Below are 13,417 nucleotides of genomic sequence, written 5' to 3' on the forward strand. Positions count from 1 at the left end.
TTTTAAAGACTAGAAATGGCATAAGCAGAAGTGCAGCAGTTAACAAACAAATGTATTGGGCCTTCCTGGGGAGGTGTAATTTACAGGTGAACGTTTTGTGTGTTTTGTATTCTAGATAATGTCACTGCATCCCAGATACATCTCTTTCCTTTGGCAAGTTGCAGACTTAGGTAGCAGCCTAAATATGCCATCTCTTAGAGATGGTGCAAGAGTGCTTATGAAACTTATGCCACCAGGTAAGATTAACAAAAAACAAAACTAAAAATACTGCTGATAAAGTACATGCTGGCCAATAACAGGATGTATTAGCAACTTCTGTTCGTAGATGGAACACGCCTTACGGCATAGGCCAGAGCAGGAGTTGGCGATCTTCAGTCAACTGCCTGATTTCGCAAAGCCTGGGAGTGATGGGTGGTCCCCCCCCCCCCAAAAAAAAAAAAAAAACACAACAAAACAAAACAAAAAAAACCTCTTTCAGATAGAATTCATGGACAGGGCCAGTGCTCTGCTCGCTTTCGGGCAACACCCTGTCATTGTACAGGTTCTCCAGAAGCCTAGAGCTTCTTTTACATCGCCATCCACAGGGATTGTATGGTCTCGCATTAGCCCATTTATTGAATCCCGCCTCCTTGTAATGCCATTTTCCAATACCCTCCAGCCACCAGCTTGATGCTTGCCCCAGGACTCCAGAATCCCTGGTCTTATTTTTAAGAGCGTAATGCCACCAGGTGGCGACAGTGAGCTCTGGCCAGGCAGCTCCAAGCAGGGAAACTTGAGGGCACTTCTTTTATTTTTCTTTCCATATTTTATATAATCAAAGTATAGGCCTAGATTTGAAATAGCCAGCTTCGAAAAGGCCAGTAATGACTGTACTATAGTATTTAGATCAGAGACTTTGGACTCAACCAGACTAGTTCAAATCCTGGTATGCAAAACGGAGCTAACAATAATAACTATTTGATATATGGTCTGGTGACTGGGACATAATCCGTATTCAACAAACGTTAGCTTCTTTTCTGTCGCTTGGTTGCTACACACATACACTCAACACTCAAAGGAAGCAGGGGTCCTGGCTGGTGTGGCCCAGTGGTTGAACATCAACCTATGCACCAGGAAGTCATTGTTGGATTTCCAGTCAGGGCACATGCCTGGGTTGTGGGCTCAATTGGAGAGAAGAGCTTGCCATTTTTTCCTTTTCGTTATTTTCATTAAGAACTTCCTTTTGAAGTGTCTTGTGTGTTTTTTTCAGTCTCCAGTGGCTGGAGGGGGGGCTGGAGGACATGTTGATTTGAAGTCTGAGTAGGAGGAGCCTGCTTCCTTACTGGGGTTTGGTTGGCTGATGAAAGAGCCCTGGTTTGTTTATTTACTTCATTAGCCATTCTTTAATCCAGATCTGGTTATGTCTTGTGAAGTTGGAGCCTATAACTGAACTGATTGTTACATCATACTAAAGTCTTCAAAATATCAAAAGTGAACTGCTTATGCGTGCATGACGGATGTTTTGTCTTAGCCTGTGTCTCTCTCCTTTTCGCAGATAGCACAACAATAGAAAAACTGAGAGCGATTTGCTTAGACCACGCGAAGCTTGGAGACAGCAGCCTTAGCCCATCTCTTGACTCGCTTTTCTTTGGTCCTTCCGCTTCCCAAGTGCTATACCTGACAGAGGTTCGCTTTTTCCTTTTGAATTTTCCCCGCGTTCTTCACATTTGACCTTTCTATGCTAACTCAAAAAAGTTTCTTAGCCGTGGCAATAGGGGAAATCGGCATTATCTTTCCAAGACCTTGAACACAGGCCTCTTCCCTTTCTTTCCCAGGTGGTCTATGCCTTGCTCATGCCTGCTGGTGCACCTCTGGCTGAAGACTCCTCTGATTTCCAGTTTCACTTCTTGAAAAGCGGTGGCCTGCCCCTAGTCCTGAGTATGCTGACCAGAAACAACTTCCTGCCCAATGCAGACATGGAAACTCGCAGGGGTGCCTACCTCAATGCTCTGAAAATAGCCAAGCTGTTGCTGACTGCCATTGGCTACGGCCACGTTCGCGCTGTGGCGGAAGCGTTTCAGCCGGGTGTAGAAGGCGTGAATCCTTTGACATCGGTAATACGGGCTTTTTAAAAATCTATACTAATAAAAGGGTGATATGCTAATTAGACCGGGTGACCAGACATCTTCAGACGTCCAACTTCCTTCCGGACAGTTAGGGGCCAACCAGGCCGGCAGGCAGGCGAGCAGTTAGGAGTCAGCAGTCCCACCCACCGTGCATGAATTGCGTGCACCGGGCCTCTAGTCTTGGTCATTTTTAAAGTTTAACTTCTCAGCAACACTTAAGTATAAAGTTCAAAGGTAAACTATCTCAGGTTCCTTTCCAGTGATGCATTATTTTAGGGGCTTTTTCTGTTAAATTTCATTTGTATTGAAAGTGCAAATGCTTTTCACTCACTGTACTTGGAGAGGCTAGTTCTTCAGTGCCCCCTTAAATCCTGTTTGGCTTTCAGTTCTTTTAAACTTAATAAAGTCTCCATATGAGTTTCTTATGGACTTGTATTTGCCCTGCATTAAAGACACCGGTGGGAATAAAAAAGTTGTAATTGATTTAGCCTGTTGCCACCAAAAGTTCTCACGACTTGCCAGAATTTAATGCCTGTTTATTAGAGGTGTAACGATGCATTTAATACTGACTAAAATTGGAGTTATATGCATCATACGTGATGATTTGCTAAGTTACTGATAGTAGATAAAGACATCAGGAATATATTCTTTTTTTTAAGTGGCTTAGGTTTTAATCAGGGAGGTTGGAATGTTGATTAGATATGTGATATTATAATGTCACATATAATTGAGATAATAGCACTTATAATTGTTTTGGGTGTGATAATGGTACCGTGGTTATGTTTAAAAGGACTATTTCCCACCGCCACCACCCTTTTTTTTTTTAAGTAGTTGCTGAAATAGAAATGAAATTATATATTCAGGATTTGTTTTCAAAATATATCCTGGGCTGGGGAGGGGATAGAAAGCAAGGAGGGGGCATAGTTAAATAATTTTGGTCCTTTGTTAATAATTTTTGGTGCTTGCCAATAGGCACATGGGCGTTCTTAATACTATTCTCTCCACTTTTGTATATTTTAGAAATTTTTCATTAGTCTCACATGGCCTAAGTCTTACATTTTTTGATCCCATGTTTGTGAGGATAGAAAGCGTGGTTCTGGATTAGCTAAAACGTTCTCATCACAGTCCCTGGTGCGGGTGCTTAATGGCATGCACAGGAGGCAGTTCCATGCTTCCCCTCACTTGTCCCCTTTACAGCATTTATTCCGAAAATGGGCCATGTGCGTACGAAGGTACACAATGGTTCTACTTAAACTGTGGAGAAGGGACAGTACAGCTTGAACAGCAGTCAGAATTGCCTGAAAACTCCTTCAAAGTCATCTTTTTCTTGTGGGTTTAAAAACGTGGTTATTAAGTAAAACACTGATACCTTTCATATTTTTGCACTTCTATTCTGTTACTGATTTTTCTTAATTTTTCTCCTTTTCAAAGAAGAATTTGGTCATCAGGGCCCAGGAGCAGGTCTGCCCAGGAGCGTGCGTGGGAAAGATGTGGAGCAGTTTACAGGGTCTCTAGCTAGGGCTGCCGCCTGTCGGTTCAGTTCACTGCCTCACCTTCACCCTTACAGTGATGCTGAGCCCAGAGGGGGGGCAGGAGCTGGATGGGTTTGGAGGGGGGCAGTCGGAGGGGGGGTGGCACTCTCATGCATAAGAAAGAAGCAGCCCCCCCCCCCCCCCCCCGGTTGGCGCCGTGGGGTGGTGTCCGTGGAAGGGGGTCATCCCGAGGGAGTGTGATGGGCAAGGAACAAGCGAGTCTGGTTAACGGTTGCCTTTTGCAGGTCAACCAAGTCACGCACGACCAGGCCGTGGTGCTGCAGAGCGCGCTGCAGAGCATCCCGAACCCGTCGTCCGAGTGCATGCTCAGGAACGTGGCCATCCGCCTGGCCCAGCAGGTCTCCGACGAGGTGGGTGCTCGGCCGCTCAAGCTCTGGCCTCCCGGGGCATTTTTGGGGGGGTTCTACCTTCGCCCCTCTGTTCATTCAGAATGAACCCTTGTCACCAGTTAGGGCTTGCATTTCCTGGGCCTGCTCACTGCTCGCTTTAGTCACTGTCCTAGACTAGATGAAGCTCCCTTAACATCAGCTTTGTCTACTAGTAATGTCGGTGCTTTATGTACAGTAAATAGCGTGCTTTTACAGTTTCTGATTCAGTGAATTGTATTTTTAAATATGCTTTTATTGATTTTATAGAGAGAGGAGAAGGGGGAGAGAGAAACATCCATGGTGAGAGGGAATCATGGATCAGCTGCCTCCTGCACGCCCCACACTGGGGATGGAGCCCGCAACCCGGGCCTGTGCCCTGACCTGAATCAAACCGTGACCTCCTGGTTCATAGGTCGACACTCAACCACTGAGCCACGCCGGCCGGGCTGTAATTCAGTGAATTTTGACAAACGCCTCTGTGTGTGAAACCACAGGCACGTGATCCCATCACTCTCTCTGGGTGCCCCTGTGCGGTCCATTCTCCCTCCACCCCTGCCCCACGTGACCGCTGAGCTTCTGTCACCATATACTAGTTTTCTGTTTCTAGAATTTCATACAGGTGGGAGCAAACTGGGGGTTCCTTTATGTCTGGCTTCTTTCATGCTGAATAATGGCTGGAAGCTGTCTGCGCTGTGGGAGCCATTAGTCCATCCCTTTTTATTGTGGAGTGGCGTCCCCTGGTGAATATTTCACATGGCGTTTGTCCATCTACTTGGCGAAGGCCATCTGGATTGTTCCCCCTTTTTGGTCCTGCGTGAAGCTGCTGTGAACATTCTGGACAAGTGTCCGTGTGGCCACGAGGCGAGGGATGGTGGAAGCACCCCTGTAGTCTTTTTGCGGTTCTTCTGGGAGTTGTGTGAGGCCAGGCAGTAACTTGGAGGTGTACTGCGTGGTGCCGCAAGGCCATGTGGGAGCCTAAACACAATGGGTTCCTCCTCCTTCCCGAGAAGAAACATGTCTGCTTTTTCAGTGCTTATTCCGCTCACATGCTTCCTACTGTTGTCATTCCTCCCTGTCTCGCAGGCTTCAAGATACATGCCTGACATCTGCGTGATTAGAGCAATTCAGAAAATCATCTGGGCCTCCGGGTGCGGGGCTCTACAGCTGGTATTTAGCCCGAATGAAGAAATCACTAAAATTTATGAGAAGGTAAGAGCTATCACAGAAATCGAACTCTTTTAAATAAATGTTAATACTGAATTTGATGGCTTCCATCCTCACTATTCTTCCCTCACCACCTTCCTGTCCTGTGGAGATTTGGGTTTAGCCGGCCATCAGTTGTGTTATAGCATTTAAGTATTTTCCATTCTCTGAGAGTGGTCAGAAGTAGCAAGAGTGTCAGCCAGTCAGGCATCACCTCCAACCTCCCTTAGGTTAAGCAAATTCTTTACATAAGAAAGGTGGTGTTTGACTCTGATTTTTCTGTCATATGTCCCTGTCCCTGATAGCCACTTCTTCATATTTATTTTTTATAATTATGTATTTGTTAGAGAGGAGTGAAGGGAGAGAGAAACATTGATAGGTTGCCTCCCGTACACGCCCCAACCCAGGATCGCACCTGCCACCTTTCGGTGTGTGGGTTGACGCCCCAACCCACTGAGCACCACCGGCCAGAGCCGAGTGTTTAGAAGGGACATTAAGCTGTAGGATTGCCGTCACTGTAGATCTTCCCTTTTGTGGCCAACGTAACCCTGATTTGCCCGGGGTGCATGTTGGTGTCCTGTAGTACATATATGGTACCATATGGTACATGGCTGATTCATTCAGCTAATGTTTGAGTGCTTTTTCTTTTCCAGGCATGTGTTGCAGTTGTGAATTTCTTATACAGTCAGATTAGAATTTATTAACTACCTACCCAGACGTATTGTAGGTTGGAAAACCTTCCTTAACATTTATTTATCTAAGAGTTGCTTTAGAGTAAAATGGAACTGCAGGTGCGTACGGGGTGGGACTGGTCAGGGGTCCCTAACTGCGGGGCAGAGTGGTTCTCTAGGAAGGAATGGCTGTTGGTGCCCAAGAACACGACTCAGAAGGTCTCTAGGAGTCCAGCGGGCAGAAGCAGGTGGTGTGGCCCGCGCTCCCGCGGCTCCCTGGGAAGGGGAAACACTGGAATTAGACTCTGTTGTCTGCTGTAGTCATTTCCCTACTATTCCAAGAGCTGCAGATGGCGGCTGAGGCCAGATGGTGTGAGCGAGTAGGGACGGGCTGCACGCTGGCTTGAAGCTGTGTATGAACTTTCCTTAAATGCATTTCTAGATGACTTACCCTCTCATTTTACAGTCCAACGTGGGCAACGAGCTGGACTTGGAAGACGAGCAGGTTTGCTGCGAAGCGTTGGAAGTGATGACGTTGTGTTTTGCCTTGATTCCAACGGCCTTAGATGCTCTTAGCAAAGAAAAGGCTTGGCAGACGTTCATTATTGACTTACTGTTGCACTGTCACAGCAAGTAAGTTCCTTTTCGCTGTAAGAAACTTGATGTGAGTTTGTGTGCAGAGGTCATTTATGCTGACAAAATGGATCCCAGAAACCAAAACTGTATTGTCTCTGTAGCATATAAATATTTAGGAAAATGTTATTGAAGCGTGTTTTGCTTAGACCCATATTTGTTTGGTTCTAGTCTTTGCAAAACGCCAACATTCACAAAGTGAAATTAATTTTTCTCTGATTTCAGAATTTCGTTTTACCTAACAGGTATATATTTTAGCCCGTTTTAAAAATCTAGTTTACAAGATTTTAAATTGAGTAGAGCATTAGCCTCCCATCTTGAATACTTAGCTACAAGGTGTTTGTTTTTTATTTAAGTTGTTAATTCAGTATGACATTCAGAAGGCAGAGTTATGGTAAGAACTTCTGTATTTTACACTGAGAATAAAAACCAACTATTGGCCCTCGTTTCCATTTGAAAAGTATTTCATCAGACATTGTTTTTTTTATATTTATTATTGAGCGCATTACAGATGTTCCCCACCGCCCCACTCCCATTGTCCCCCTCCACCCAGATCCCATCCTACCCCAGGCCTTCACCACCTTATTTCTCCCCAGAAAATTGGTCCTCCTGACTTCAATGAGCACGGGTTCCACCGGAATCAACCTACAGTGTCTAAAATCCCTCTGCCTTATAGGACCCTGTGGGGTTTCAGAAACCTCAGAACCCCCAGGAGGGGTGCGTGCACGCAGCGTGTGCTGTCAGGTTCTTTACAGTGAGCTATGCATTCAGTTCTAAGCTCACCTCACACCACAGCTGCATGAGGCTCACTGTGGCCTATTTCCTGTCTAGAGGAGTATTTCTTGTCTTTTCCAAGGGACAGGTGTTAAAAGGCACCTTCAAACTCTGCAATGGCAATTTGAGGGCACAGTTCTTGACACGCAGCCTAAATTCCTGTATGTATGTTGCTGGCTTAAGGGGGTATTACCTTGTATGCTTGTATTTTTACTCTTTCTCTACCTCTTATTCCCCACCCACCGCAGGGAGACCAGGATTATAATGTTTTTTCCTTCATGAAAATGAAACACTAAACGTGAAACCTTTTTCTTGCAGAACTGTCCGCCAGGTGGCGCAGGAGCAGTTCTTCCTGATGTGCACCAGGTGTTGCATGGGCCACAGGCCTCTGCTTTTCTTCATCACGCTGCTCTTCACTGTTTTGGGGGTGAGACAATTTTTATGCTTGTCGGTGTGGAATGTTCTTTAAACAAGGGGCACTCAGGAAGTCATGCTGTTCGATTGCATTGAAGTTAGAGAGGTCTGTTCATGTCATTAAGATGAGTAATTTCCCATATGATATCTCGTTAAGTGAGTTTTTAAGAAGTGGATTCTGAGCAGGGGCGCGTGAATTCATATTATTCTGCTTTATTGTTTCAGAGCACAGCCAGGGAGAGAGCTAAACACTCGGGTGACTACTTCACTCTACTGAGGCACCTTCTGAATTATGCTTACAACAGTAACATTAATATACCCAACGCCGAAGTTCTTCTCAACAATGAAATCGATTGGCTGAAGAGAATTAGGGTAAGTTGCATTTACCATATCAATAAGTTGAGTAGTTGATTAATAGTTTATAGTTTTGAGCATTTGGGTTAAATGAAAAATACCAAAGAGTAATAAAAAGGACTGACGAATGTACTCTGCGTTGGTGGACATTAGTAACTCGGTAATCACAGGATGGATACGTAGCTAGTTCTGTGAAATGTTTCGTTTCACTTGAGACTTGGTAAGCAGATACTCACCTTTCATTTTAGAATCGTGGATCTTTTTACAAATCTTCAACTTTTAAAAAGCATTCTTGATAAATCTGATAGGATAAGTGCTTAATTTAATTCTTCCTCTTAAGACCTGATACTTTTTACTTAGAATTGTATGGGAATTTCTTTCTGAAGAGATTTGTAGCTTTTAGCCTTTGGTAGCGTCTAAAGCTACTTCTAGAAAGTTCTGAAGAGAAATGGCTTAGAATGGACAGGTGTGACGGGGTTTCCGCATGTCTGTGTATCCCTCTCTTGTTCTGGCTTCTCCTTCCCTCGCTACCTCCCTCTCATAAGTTGGATGTTTGATTTTTTTCATTGATTGTTTTGGCAGGATGAAGTTAAGAGAACAGGTGACACAGGTGTTGAGGAGACGATCTTGGAAGGCCACCTGGGGGTAACAAAAGAGCTGCTGGCCTTTCAAACCCCGGAGAAAAAGTACCATATCGGTTGTGAAAAGGGAGGTGCTAGCCTCATTAAAGTAAGTCTGTTGTATTGGTCCTATTGTAGCCTTCTAAATTTTGTATATAAGTAAAATTTCAGTGCTACTATGTATTTTATAAAGTTAAATAAGCACTATTTGATTTTTCTATTTGGAAAATCAGAATTTTTCACTTTGTCAGACTAAAATGAGACAAACTTGTGTATGGTTGTTCATTGTAGTGCATAGTGTTATAAAGTGGGGTCTTTTTATTAGAAAATCCAAATAAGTTCTCTTGAGATGTAATGAGGTCTTGAGTTCTGACAAGTAATTCCATCTACAATATAAATATATAATGACACGTAGATACTATGTCATTGTAATACACAATCTTCCTTTCGACCCTCCTAGGAATTAATTGATGACTTCATCTTCCCTGCATCCAATGTGTACCTGCAGTACATGAGGAACGGAGAGCTGCCCGCCGAGCAGGCCATCCCCGTCTGCAGCTCACCAGCTACCATCAATGCTGGTTTTGAGTTACTTGTAGCATTAGCTGTTGGCTGTGTGAGGAATCTCAAGCAGATAGTAGAGTCTTTGACTGAAATGTATTACATTGGCACAGCAATAACTAGTAAGTATTCCATAATGTTGTGATAACAAGAGAACGCAAATTCTGTTTTCCTGGTTTTTTAGTAACCATCTTCAACTCAGCCTTTTCTTTCAGCAGCTGGTTTAGTTTAACCTTTCTAGCAAATGGATGTATAATTTAAGACCATGATAAGTGAGGAGGGAGCCTTAATGTAAGTTTTCAAATGTTTGTTAACTGCCTTCCTCTGTGTAGTGTAACTACTGAGCAAAATAAACTTCATCTCGATCAAATCTGGAATAAAACCCAAACTGCAGAGAGATATGTAGCCAAAATAAAAGCCAGAGTTCAAACTTAAAATGCAAATTTCATGCAGTGGAAACCTTCCAAGCCCTCACTTAGCAGCTCTTTAATGTTATTTCCATATGAGCGCTAAGGAAATCTGGTTTGAAAGATTAGGAATGGAGAAGATAACATTTTCGTGCGCTTCATGTCCTCAGTTAATGCTCCTATGAAGCCCGTGAAATAGACTCCAGACTCCAGATCTTACAGATACGGTGCTGAAGCTCAAAACGAATGAGGGCAACAGAAAGTGACCTAAAAAGCAGGAATAAAAAAATCAAACACAACAGAGGCCTTTTTTTTTCCTTAAGAGAAAACCACTATTTACAAAGTTCAAGGATATAATTGATTACAGTAAATTTTTAAGAACATCATTATTTTTTATATGTTATACTTCAGAATAGAAGGTCGTTTTAAATAACATTTTAGGAAATTCTGATGAAACTGACTGCTTTAAAGGTTAGACCTGTAGCTACTCTACCCAAAACAGGTGTCCTTCTGTAATATATTGATGTGTTTATATAGCCTTTAATGCCAGCACGAATTTTGAAGGCATTTTAAAAAACATACAAAAGTGGAAAGTTCATAATGACTAAACTATAAAGCTAAAAGTACAGGTAGCATGTAGGAATTAGCATTGTACAATCTTGAGGCTGCCATTAGAAGAAGCAACGCCCGCTAAAATGTGGGTTCGCAGGTGAGGGGTAAGAATCCGGATAGTGCCAGCATGTTGCTGTGTGTCCTAGGTTTGTGGAGGGTAAGATGCAGGCTCGGAGCGCCACTTCGGGCGGCTGTGGGAGTGGAATTGTTGCTGATGTTCGTTTATCAGCTTAATGGAGCTGAAAGTGGATAAAATGGTTGTGTCCATACTCTAAGAATCTCTCCTCTCCTTTCAGCGTGTGAAGCACTTACTGAGTGGGAATATCTGCCCCCTGTGGGACCCCGCCCTCCCAAAGGCTTCGTGGGGCTGAAAAATGCCGGTGCTACCTGCTACATGAATTCTGTGATCCAGCAGCTCTACATGATCCCCTCCATCCGGAACGGTATTCTTGCCATTGAAGGCACAGGTAGTGATGTAGATGATGATATGTCTGGGGATGAGAAGCAGGACAATGAGGTAAATGTTTTATTATATTAGCGTTTTTTGTTTTCTGTTTCAAGTTCTGATACCAAAAACTGTTCTCCCTCAGGGAGTGTTGTACTTTCATTGGGCCTGTTGACATATGTTGGGAAAAAAAGCTAGAATCTTCTGGCATGGACTATTTATTAGACTTGAAACTAGTTAGTTTTTTTAAAATAAATTTTTAGAGAGCGAGGAAGGGAGGGTGGTAGAGAGATAGAAACATTGATGAGAGGCGAACATCAATTGCTTGCCTCCAGCTCGCCCCCTATAAGCATCTTTGCCTTTTAGCAAAGCTTTTTGGGGGGTGCTTAACCCATCCCTGGTGAAGAGCCACTGCTCTGAGGGCAAGTTGAAATTCAGATTCTAGTTCTGTAGCCTCTCACATCTCTGAGATGCTCAGTTAAGCACAATGAGAGAGAGATCTAATTGTACCAGCAATAAGTAAACAAGGCGGACAAAATACACAATTTCAAATAAGATGTCCCACCTTGTTCTCTGCCAAGAAGGTGTGCCCTCTGCTGTGTGTTGTCTTGGCACTCTGCTACGCTGCACGAGTTTGGGGGTTTGTTTCATGTTTTTATCTACGTGCTGATTTCCCTAGACTAAGGTCTCATGGGCAGGGACTAGAGATTGTCTATTCTATATGACGGTCTCAGACACAATTCTGCAGCCCCTAGTCTCTCTCCATCTCTATGAATTTGTTCCAGTTCCCTCACATAATTGGAATCATACCATACCTGTCTTTTTGTGACCGGCTTATTTTACATAACACATTGTCCTCAAGGTTTGCCCATGTCAAAGCATGTGTCAGTTTCCTTCCCTTTTAAGGCGGAATGGTGTCCCATGTATGGATATGCCGCATTCTATCTCAGTGGACACTTGGGTTGCTTCACCTTTTGGCTGTTGTGAATAACGCTGCCATGAACATGATCGTACATATATCTCTTTGAGACTTTTCTTTCCGTTCTTTTGGGTGTGTACCCAGAAGTAGAATTGCTGGATCATGTGGTGATTATATTTTAATTTTTAATCCTCATCCGAGGATGTGTGTGTGTGTGTGTGTGTGTGTGTGTGTGTGTATCGGTTGCCTCCCGTAAGCGCCCCAACCAGGGATTGAACCCACAACCTTTTAGGTTCACAGGACAGCACGCCAACCGAGGCGCCGGCCAGGGCTCTGTTTGTAATTTTTACAGGAACTCTTTTTCCCAATGGCGATCCCATTTCACATTCCCACCAACCACGTACAAAGGTTCCAGTTTGTTTCACAAAAGTTATTTCATGCAATACAACAGCTACACGAAGAATGTGTTGCCCCCGTTTACATTTGAAGGCACTGAAGCTTGCGAAGGTTAAGTAACCGACTTGTACAAAGTTACCTAGTTACAGTGCCGAGCCTGCATTTAGGTCCCATTCGTCTAAGTTCATCGCTAGCTACACTGTTGTATCATCTGTATTACCCACCTCTGCTATACATGGTCGGGGTTCTTCCTTTAGAACAACTCTGGTGAAATGTTGGAAATTACAGTTTACAAATAAGTTATTTGGAAATAAAAAGTAAACATACAGGTCATTTGTTCACTAATTGGCATTTGTCTGAACATATTTTAGTATACTTTAAAGTTAGATTCGCTCATCCATGATACTTGTTGTTTCTAGAGCAATGTTGATCCCAGAGATGATGTATTTGGATACCCTCAGCAATTCGAAGACAAGCCAGCATTAAGTAAGACAGAGGACAGGAAGGAGTACAACATCGGTGTCCTCAGACACCTGCAGGTCATCTTTGGCCACTTGGCTGCCTCTCGGCTGCAGTACTATGTGCCCAGAGGATTCTGGAAGCAGTTCAGGTAAGCCGTGGGTGGGTGGGGATGGGGATACTGCTTACACCTGTGAGCCGCTCAATACATTGAACTTCCAAAATAGATGTCGGAAGGCCTCTTTATGTTTCCGCAATAGTAATATTCACACTTCCTAGTTCGGCTTTTTGCTCATTGTCCTCAAAGGAGGAGGAAGATAGTGTCATAGGAAGGGGAGGCAGCATTCTTTAGTCTTTGAGGGTGTTACAATTTTTTCCTTTGTTTTGAGAAGTTCTCATATTTATAGAAGTAGGGAAGAGTATAAACCCTTAGTGTGTGTCACCCTACTTCAACAGTTTGCAACTCATGGCCAGTCTTGATTAATCCACATTCCCATCTACGTCTTTCCAGATTGCTTTGAAGCAAATCTCATGCATAGTTTCATTCATAAATATTTCAGTCTATATCTCAGATGTCTTTTGAAAAATACAACCATAATTCTATTGTCCTGTCTTTTAAAAAATCCTTAATATCCTTTTCTCATAATTGTTTATTACTATATTTTTTTTAAATATTTCTTTATTGATTTCAGAGAGGAAGGGAGAAGGAGAGAGAGATAGAAACATCAATGATGAGAGAGAATCATTGACTGGCTGCCTCCTGCACACCCCCCACTGGGGAATGAGCCCGCAACCCAGGCATGTGCCCTTGGCCGGAATCGAACCTGGGACCCTTCAGTCCGCAGGCTGACGCTCTATCCACTGAGCCAAGCCGGCTAGGGCTATTACTATATTTTAAAATCAGGATACTAATTAAGTCCATA

At 43.6% G+C, this 13,417-nt stretch overlaps 1 protein-coding gene across 1 annotated transcript in view; it reads left to right on the plus strand.

The window, feature by feature from the left end:
- The window catches only part of USP9X (ubiquitin specific peptidase 9, X-linked), a 56,364-nt gene that overhangs the window by 25,538 nt on the left and 17,409 nt on the right, over positions 1–13,417 (plus strand). The window contains 12 exon segments of the mRNA XM_006090559.3: positions 116–236; positions 1,535–1,665; positions 1,815–2,093; positions 3,883–4,008; positions 5,110–5,235; positions 6,367–6,533; positions 7,626–7,734; positions 7,947–8,093; positions 8,658–8,804; positions 9,156–9,378; positions 10,572–10,792; positions 12,455–12,645. Of these exon segments, the coding sequence (XP_006090621.1) occupies positions 116–236; positions 1,535–1,665; positions 1,815–2,093; positions 3,883–4,008; positions 5,110–5,235; positions 6,367–6,533; positions 7,626–7,734; positions 7,947–8,093; positions 8,658–8,804; positions 9,156–9,378; positions 10,572–10,792; positions 12,455–12,645 (1,988 nt within the window).

The sequence above is a fragment of the Myotis lucifugus genome, unplaced genomic scaffold, assembly GCF_000147115.1.
Source record: "Myotis lucifugus unplaced genomic scaffold, Myoluc2.0 scaffold_76, whole genome shotgun sequence".
Taxonomy (NCBI): domain Eukaryota; kingdom Metazoa; phylum Chordata; class Mammalia; order Chiroptera; family Vespertilionidae; genus Myotis; species Myotis lucifugus.